The sequence below is a fragment of the Octopus bimaculoides genome, chromosome 9, assembly GCF_001194135.2.
Source record: "Octopus bimaculoides isolate UCB-OBI-ISO-001 chromosome 9, ASM119413v2, whole genome shotgun sequence".
In the NCBI taxonomy this organism is placed as follows: Eukaryota; Metazoa; Mollusca; class Cephalopoda; order Octopoda; family Octopodidae; genus Octopus; species Octopus bimaculoides.
In genome coordinates this window covers 90,801,633-90,811,825 of record NC_068989.1, presented here as the reverse complement: position 1 = coordinate 90,811,825, position 10,193 = coordinate 90,801,633, and the positions used below count along the sequence as shown (strand labels likewise).

Sequence of the window (10,193 nt, the reverse complement as noted above, 5' to 3'; positions counted from 1 at the left end):
ACTTTAACTGCTATTTCTAAATTTTGGTATGTGGTGAAGCAACTGTTACTGATCCCTTAATTATGTTTATAAATTTGAAAGAACTTTTTAAATAAGTTCTTTACCGATAATGGTTTCTTACACACCGAACTACTTGGTAAAAATTATTAATTATTAATTTATTAATAAATTAAACCCATGCTAGCATGGAAAGCGGACGTTAAACGATGATGATGATTTACCCTATATTTGTATATATATATATATATATATATATATATTGAGACAAGTGGCAAGATGCTGTGCAGGTACAGTATAGAAAAACAACCATAAGATGGCTATGATACACTCACACACAACACAACCTCGTATTGATGAACACAGAGACATACACACAAACGTAACTCCACCCATTACTCCTTATCCACACACACACACCTACAAACACTTCAACCAACATCATCACACAAACAGACACACACACACACACACCTGGGGTTTTAAAACTAAAATGCAAATTGAACAAAATATGAAAAATAACCAAAACCAAAAGGAAAAAGAAGACTTCAAAAATAGAAATAAATATGAGATGATGTGTCTATAGTTACCAAATGATAGCAAGTTCAAACCCACCCAAAATACAAATCCCTTGGGTCCCAGTTCAAACCCTGCTAATTACAGTTTTTGTTTGCAATGTTTAAAAAATATTTCAAGGCAGGACTGTGTGGTTAAGAAGTTTGCTACGCAGCCATGAGATTTTGGGTTCAGTCACACGGTACAGCACCTTCAGCAAGTGGCTTCTACTGTAGCCCTTGGCAACAAATGCCATGGGAGTAAATTTGGAAGATGAAAACTGTGAGGAAGCCAACCCAATAATAATAATCCTTCCTACCGGAGGTACAAGGCCTCAAATTTGGGGGAAGGGATTAAATCCAGTATATCGACCCCAGTGCGTCACTGGTACTTATTTAATCGAGCCCAAAAAAATGAAAGGCAAAGTTGACCTTGGCGAAATTTGAACTCGGGACATAGCAATGGGCAAAATGCAGCTAAGCATTTTGTCTAGGGTGCTAATGATTCTGCCAGCTCACCGCATTTCCACCACCCAATAATAATAATAATAATAATAATCCTTTCTATTAAAGGAACAAATCCACTCACTGAGGCTACAGTAGAAGACACTTGCCCAAGGTGCCATGCAGTGGGACTGAATCCAGAACCATGTGGTAGGGAAACAAGCTACTTACCCCACAGCCACTTCATAATAATGGTTTTTGAATTTTGGCACAAGGCCAGCACTGTTAAGGGGAGGGTCTCAGTTGCTGACACCAATTGCAGTCCTTGACTGGTATTTTATGTTAAGAGTTTTGGAAGGGTAAAAGACACAAGTTAACCTTTTGTGGGATCTGAACTTAGAAGCTAAAAAGCCAAAAATAAAGGACTGCATAACATTTTCCCCCAACACTCTAAGGGATTCTGCCAGCTTGCTATGACGATGATGATGATGATAGCTTTGCTGATGTTGATGAGATAGTGATGATGATGTTGATGATAGTGACGATGATGTTGATTATAGTGATGATGATGTTGATGATTATAGTGACAATGATGATGATAATGATGATGGTGCTAGTGGTGATGATCATGATGATCGTCATGGTGATGATAAAAGTAAACAAAACAAACAGAAGAAAAAAATATCATGCTTTCCTCACCACAACACTGCCAACACTACCACCACTACCAACACCACAAAAAAAAAAGCCAAAAGCAAGATGGAAAGAAAATAAAATACAGGAGAGGGGCAGGGGAGGGGGATTGGAACAATAATGATTAGGCAGGGGGGATGACTATTGCATAAAATGGATTTAGAGACTTTTCTAATGGCTGGATGCTTTTCCTGTCACCAACCCTCAATTGTTTCTTCCTGTCCAGACATGTTTTCCATGAAAGATCATCAATGTAGGACACACTACTTGCATGACAGTGAAGTTTGTTTACAATTAACACACAATGCCAAGACAGGGAGATGCACACATAGAATGAGCTTCTTTCTAGTTTCCCATCATGAATTTTACTCACAAGGCTTCGGTCAGCCCATGGTTACAGTAGAAGACACTTGCCATGAGGTACTAGGTAATGGGGATGAACCCACAACCACGTCATTACCAAGTGAGCTTCTGAACCTCAGAGCCATGAGTAACGGGGATTCTTTTAATCGACTATACTCTTCCCCCAGAAAAGAGTTAGGATCATTATACCAAGAGTGAAAGTGAGATGGAGTCATGGGATATCGTAAACCAGCCACGATGATGGTTTCTCACCTAGCATAAGGATAGAATGCATTTATTCATTTCTATTATTTAATTATTTATACAGAATATTGGGGTTTAGTTCACTAGTGATCTAAACAAATAGGTCTGCTGGGTAAGTGCTACAATGGATTCTCAGGGTTCCAAACTCGTAACTGAGACAGGTGCTATGGGACTATTTCAGGTTTCCGATTTAGCTGATATATATCTGTGAAAGAATAATAATAAGACTAATATATATGATTTGAGATGCTTGTTATGCCTAGGCACTTGTTCTCCTCTTTCACAAATATTTAATCATTTATGTGTATTTGGCAGACAGAAACTGAAAGAAGCCCATCATGTGTGTGTGTGTGTGTGTGTGTGTGTGTATGTACGACCTTGTTTAGATATCACATGTAAATGAGAATCATTGTCAAACATATAAGATTGTTTGTTTCAAGTCTTTCATGAACCACATGCCTATCCTTCCTGAATACCAGTTCTTATATGCTGTTCATATCTGCACTCAGTCTGCTTAGGAAGTTGTTGTGTCCTAGCATATGTGCTGCTTCTTTTAGTTTTCGTATTATGATGTATATAATTTTTCTATATTGATTTCATTTAACTTGTTGACATTTGGCTTGTTAAAAGAGAGAGAAGCTGGAGGGGGGGTGAGATAAAGAAAGAAGAGAAGGAAGATATAGACAGAAAAAGAAAGAGAAAAGTAGAGAAAAAGAAAGAAAGCTAGGTAAAGAAACAGAAGGGGGGAGAGAGAGAGAGAGAGAGAGAGAGAGAGAGAGAGTGGCTTAGTCTTCTCTAATAGAAAATTAACTTCAGCAGACAAGAGTTCAATCCCAGGTACTGAGAATTAAGTACTCAATCCATGCATCCAGATTATTGGTTAAAACCAGGGCTGTGGAGTCGGAGTCATGGAGTTGGAGTCAAGGAGTCAGAGACAATTAAGGGGTAGCTGGAGTCAGAGTCGGTAAAACCATACTGACTCCGACTCACAATATCTTTATTCTTTAATATAAACCAGTTATAACACGAAGGCCTACTCAAAGTACAAGCGTATGCATATGCTTTATGAGATATGTAGACCACAATCAATTAATTACGTAAAGAGGAGTCAGAATTGGAGTCGGAGGTGCCAATAGTAGAGGAGTCGGAGTTGAAGTTTTTTGTTTTAACTCCATAGCCCTGGTTAAAACTATATCTACTGTGGGTTGGGGTAGAAATGTGTTAAATAATAGGGTAGCAATGATGATAGAAGTAATGGTAAGAATGGTTGGTTGGTGAAGAATGGTTAAAAATGTTGGGTGGTGGGTTGGAGAGAGAGAAAAAAAGAGGGGCTTCATTCGCCTGACATGCATGCACAACATACCACGAGCTCAGACACAACATCATCCAATTTGTCACTGACCACAACATCACTGTTGTCCACTTGAGACCGTAGTTCCGAGATCTCTTTGGTCAGTTCATCAATTTCCTTGTCTTTGCCTTCCAGCATCTCTTGAACTGTGTCGAAGTCTTCCTGTAATTTGGCCTACAAAATCAGAGAAATCAATCCACATATATTCATGGTGTGTGTGCAGAACAGCGAGCTTCCAAACAACAACATATCTATTCATTCTCAATATATTCTAGCAGTTTCGAATATGAATATTTTATTGCTGTTGTTTTTCATCATCAGAGAACACCTCCACCCTTTGCTGAGTTTGGGCTCTTGTTACATTCATTGGACTGATGCAGTAGCTTTGGCTGAGGAGACACACAATGAGGTCGAAACATCAAGGTCTCATGAAGTCCCATTACACCAGCCAACCAGTGGATTGAGTAAATTGTGAACACAAATTGTCCGAAAAGTGGAGGTGATCTCTGAGGGCAAAAAACAACAACAATCAGACATTCAGATTTGAATCCACCAAAGTGGGTTAAAAATGAATAGAAACATTATTGTATGTGTGTACATGTGTGTATTTATGATATAAGACATGCGTGTATGTATACAAGTATGTACAAACATGTGTGCACATGCACATACATATTCATACGTACTTATATGCACACAAACATTTTACAAACATACACGCACAAACATACAACCAAAACTGTATAAGAATGTATACCTACCACCACCACCATCACCATGGAATCAAAGGATGTCTTTAAGAAACAAAATGCTTCTCTGTAATTATTTCAACCAGCAATAACCCAGCTGTAGATTAACAGGGACCACTATAAACATGTGGAACTATATGAAACCAGTGGTATAGGACTGGTATTTCTTAAGCCCAAACATGCATTTATGCTGCTACACAAACACACTCTCTCTTTCACACATACACACAGACACTGTAACACAATACAGTTGTGTAAACAAATTATTTGATAAAATAAAGAACAACAATACACAGCTGTATTAATTACAATAACAACAACAATAATAATAATGATAATAATACCTTCTTTTACTAGCTAAAAGGGCCCAAGATGAAATATAAAGGAAAACATCAACATAAGATACAGCAGTGGATTAAAAGGGATCAACACGGTGGTGGGGGGAAGGGTAGAACAACAATAACACAAACAATACATTAATAGATAACAACAACAACATAAAAACAAGACAGAATTTACAAAATAGTTGCGAGGTGGTGAGGGGGGGTCAGCAACGCTGCGGAAATTCTGGGGCATCTCACACCTAACCCTGGGTTATCATGATACACCAAAGGGCAGTTAGTTTTTACAGCCAGTTGCAAATGGTGACCCTGGGCATTGACAGATGAAGGCGTGTTGTTGAGAGGTTAGAGCATTGGGCTGAGAACCACGGGGTCAATGGTTCAATTTTAAGGCCAGGCATGTTGTGGTCTTGTGTTCTATGGGTCCAAAAAGATTTCTTTTTCAAACAAGAGCAGACGTAAGAAATGGAGACAAGTGGGAGGGATGAGAGGCTAGGGGAGGCATAGAGGGAGGGATGTGGTAGAGTTTACCAAACCCACATCCTGATTGGTGCTTATTTCACTGAGCCAGGAAACATGAAAGACACAGTTCACCCTCAGAGAGAACGGAATTTGGAGCGTAAAAACATTTGCTTACCACACAACTAATTCTGATGTCCAACATGCTAGTACTAATAGTGGTAGCGGTGGTCATCAGTGTGGAAACAGCGGTAGCAGTTTCTAATTTAGGTGCCAGGCCAACAATTCTAGTGAGGGTACATGGTCTAGTGGTTTAGGTATTAAACTCACAATCACAAAATCGCAGTTTCAATTCCCAGACTGTGTGGTTTAATGTGTTCTTGAGCAAAACACTTAATTTCATGTTGCTCCAGTTTGCTCAGCTGTATGCGAGTTCCAGCAAGAGTGGGGAAAGTTAAACCTGCAATGGACTGGCATCCCGTTCAGGGGGAGTGTTATAATCTCAGACATATACATGCCATAGAAACCAGGCTAAGCTAGGGCTATATGGGTTCCAGGGTTTGGTTCAGACCTAAGTCTCCTAAATACAGCAATTCAATTGACCCCAGTACATCTTGGGTACTTTATTTCATCAACCCCAAGAGGATGATTGACAAAGTTGACCTAGTTGGATTTGAACTCAAAGCTGAAACAAAAACTGTAAAATAATTTTTCGGACACTCCAACAATTGTGCCAGTTCACCAACTTCAATAATAATAATAATTTATTATTATTATTGTTGCTCAGGTGGCAAGCTAGCAGAATCATTAGCACGCCAGGTGAAATGCTTAGCGGTATTTCATCTGCCACTACATTCCAAGTTCAAATTCTGCCAGGGTCAACTTTGCCTTTCATCCTTTCAGGGTCGATTAAATAAATACCAGCTACGCACTGGGGTCGACGTAATCGACTTAATCCCTTCCCCAAAATTTGAGGCCTTGTGCTTCCACTAAAAAGGATGACAGAATCGTAAGCATGCTGGGCTAAATGCTTAGCAGCACTTTGTCCATCTTCACACTCTGAGGTCAAATTCTGCCGAGGTTGACTTTATCTTTCATTTTTCCCAGGGTTGATAAAATAAGTACCTGTTACGCACTGGGGTGAATGTAGTCGACTTACCCACTCCCTCCCAAAATTGCTGGCCTTGTGTTAACTTTTGAAACCATTATTATTGTTGTTATTCTTATGCCTGGTTTAGATACAAAGACAGCAATTTTGAGGCGGGGGGGGGGGGCATTAGTTGAAACCACCGGTCCTAGGACTTGACTGGCATTTTATTTTATCAAACTCCAAGGGGACCAAAAGCAAAACTAACATCAATGGGATTGAAACTGAGAATATCAACAGCAGTAAATACCACAAGGTGTTTTGTTCAATGCGCTGACGAATCTCTCAATTCACACAGTCTTCAGTATAACAACAACAACAACATTTATAAGAAGAAAAGACAATTTATCTGTAGAATGTAAACAAAAAATATATAAAATACAAAATGCAAGAAAACAATACAATTTGCATCGACAAACACAAAAGAAATAAAATATATAATACAAAGACAATAAAAAAATAACAAAACAGTAAATAGTATTTTTTTTTTTTTCAATTTAAACAAAATGCTTTGTAATTTCCTACCACTAACTTCCACCAACCTTTTCTGTCTTTCTCATATTTTCTAGAATATCAATTTTGGAACAGCATTGGCTCTTTGATATTCAAACAGGTTCTATCTGGCTCAAATATACTACCTGTTTCGACTGGCCAGATCTGGCTTTGCATACCTACTCTACAATGTCATTCAAAAGCTACACAATCATACCATTGAAATGGTATACGATAATGCATGATTAATTTAAAACAAGGCAAATAAATAAACCTTAAATTTCATAGAGTAATGCAGAATGCTAAAGGGTTAATTAATACCAACACCATTGGTAGAAAGAAACTCCTGGGAGAGCTGAACAGCAGAGGTCTTCAAAGAATCACCCCCACCCCATACAAATGTTTTGGCCCTGAACTCGTTACACTACATAAGAACCAGTTTGCTTCCATGTCATGACTCCTGAATACCATTCTGTCCCTACATTCTATGCTATTGTCTGCATTGCAACTCTTCTGGGTGCTGGAGGTCCTCCAGAGCCTAGGTACCTTGGTGTTGGGATCAGTGCAGACTAAGAGCGCAGGTGAGTGTCAGGTAAATTATGTCGTTCAAAATTCACTGCTGTTCGTCTTTGTCCATTTCCAGTTGGAACTCTTATCAGCTGATTCTGCCATTGTCTTAAGAACTTTGGTTCTTTTTCTCCAAGACAGTGGTGATGACTCATTACAGAGGGGAATGAGGGAGACGAGTGAGGGGGGAGTATATAATAACTGCTCCTGAGACTACTGCTGCTTCTGTTTTCCTAGCTGACTGACCCCAGATCAACCACGGTCAATCAAAGACATTCTAGTCATGATTATCCCATTGTTTGTTCAGGCATAGTGTACCAAGGACTACATTATCAGTATGTCCTTCCTTTTTTTAAACAATAGGGTTTGATTTAAAGGAGATTTCTCTGCTATTTCTTGCAGGTCAAGCAATGACAGAGAAGAGCTCTCATTGGTTTTGCCCTTCTTGTTGTTGTTTTGTCCCAAGTCAGACCAGATGCAGCAGATCTACAATCCTAGACATTCCAGCTATGACCATCCTGTCTTTATTTGAGAACAGTCCATCTATATTATGTATTTTGGACCCTACATCCCATGTGTCCTTCCATTGTTTTTCAGACAGTAGAGTGTCATTTGACAGAGAATGACTGCTATCTCTAACAGGGTGAGTGACTGAGGAAGTGTCACTTTTATTGGGGTTGGGCTAATGATTGCTTATGGAAATGAAAAGATTGTAAGGAAGCAGGGGGGGGTCACATAGGAGAAATGTACGAGGGGGGGGGGGTTGGAGGGGAATTATGGCGAGAGACAACTGGAATGTGTTGGTGGAAATGTGTTGCAACAGGAAGATGAAAAGTCACATGATGCAATGGAATGCTGGAACATACATGATGCAATGGAGTACAATGCAATGCAATGCATTACATGGTACAGTAGAGTACAGCATGATGCAATGGAGTACAACCTAATGCAATAGAGTACAACCTGATGTAATGGAGTGCAGCTTAATACAATGGCATATAACATAATTCAATGAAATACATGATGCAAAAGATAACAACGTGATGTGATGAAGATAGCATGGCATGAGAGAGTACAGTATGATGCAATGAAAACATGATGCGATAGAGTACAACATGATGCGATAGAGTACAACATGATGTGGTGGAGTACAACATGATGTGATAGAGTACAACATGATGCGATAGAGTACAACATGATGTGATAGAGTACAACATGATGTGGTGGAGTACCACATGATGCAACTGATTAACAACAAAATGCAAATGGGGACAACACAATGCAAATAGAATGGAACATGATGCAAATGGAGTACAGCACAATGCAATAGAGTACAATATGATATAACAGAGTACAAGATGCAATGAAGTACAACACGATGCATATGCAATAAATGCAATGGCAGAATAAGATTACAGGAAACAACAAAATGTAGTAAATTATCTGAATGTATGTGCACACATGCACTATGCATGTACACATATACATATGTGTATGCACACACACACACACATGTAGATGCATATATAACATAATGCATGGCAGATGGTATACCATAGAGTATATATACCCCAATATAAATATGGGAAGCTTTTGCTTTTCGACACTGAATCACATCTGTAAGTCACAATATTCTATATTTGATCTTAACTGGAAAAAAACTGGGACGCGACTCATAAATGGAGCAAAGCTAGGACTATGAAGGGGAAAAATTTTGTACCAAGATTTAATACTAAGTTAGGGATGTGACTTGTACCTGAGTAAATGTGGTGGTTACCTCTGTTCACTTAAGGCTAGAAATAGTAATCAAATCTTTCTTAAATCATCCTCTACTGTCTTTAAAAAAATGAAGGACATACCAAACAATCGTGTTCTACATATACAGGAAACTAAATGGGATGGTCATACCTTTGGATCACCTGTAACTTAATTGCTTAATTAGGCTCAAGCCTAGAAATCTCAGGAGAATAGAAGACAGTTGGTTAAATTAATTTAAAGTACCTAAGTAGTATTTTATTTTATTGAGACCCAGAAGGGTAAAAAGCAGATTTGGACCCCAACAGAATTTGAACTCAAATCATAAATAACCAAAACAAATATCACAAGAAATTGTTCTTGCACCTTAACAATTCTGCACATCCACCATCTGATTATTGCAGCAGCTGATGCTACTACAACTACTGCTACTACAACTACTACTACTATTACTACTACCACAATTACTACTACTACTACTACTAATAATAATAATAATAATAATAATAATGATAATAATAATCCTTTCTATTCTACGCATAAGACCTGAAATTTTGGGGGAGAAGGTAGGTTGATTACATTGGCACCTGTGCTCAACTGGTACTTATTTACTGTTTATGCTTTCGGGGTCAATGGAATAAATACCAGTTGAGCACAGCCCCCAGTGTTATCAATGTACGCCTTCCTCTGAAATTTCACGCCTTTTGCCTATGATAGGAAGGAAAATTATTATCATTATTATTATTATCATTATCATTATTATTATTATCATTATCATTATCATTATTATTATTATCATTATTATTATTATTATTATTATTATTATTATTATTTCTAATTTAAGGAAGGAAATTAGTTGATGCCATCAACCCCAGTAAATGACTAATACCTTATTTTATCAACCCTGACAGTATGAAAGGCAAAGCTAACCTCATTGGGATTGGAACTCAGAACATAAATAATAATAACAATAAAAATAAAAATAACAATAATAATATGTATACAATAAATACAAGTGGTGTTAGTATTTTTAACCCT

The 10,193-nt window shown here is 38.1% G+C and overlaps 1 protein-coding gene across 10 annotated transcripts in view; it reads right to left on the bottom strand.

The window, feature by feature from the left end:
- Nucleotides 1–10,193, bottom strand: part of LOC106868309 (A-kinase anchor protein 9) — a 351,276-nt gene that overhangs the window by 45,673 nt on the left and 295,410 nt on the right. For 8 of the 10 annotated variants that reach the window (XM_052970882.1, XM_052970887.1, XM_052970885.1 and 5 more), the window contains one exon: nucleotides 3,658–3,819. In XM_052970882.1, coding sequence (XP_052826842.1) covers nucleotides 3,658–3,819 — 162 coding nt within the window. The remainder of the gene's footprint in view (nucleotides 1–3,657; nucleotides 3,820–10,193) is intronic. The other 2 variants (XM_052970883.1, XM_052970888.1) reach the window with 1 other exon arrangement.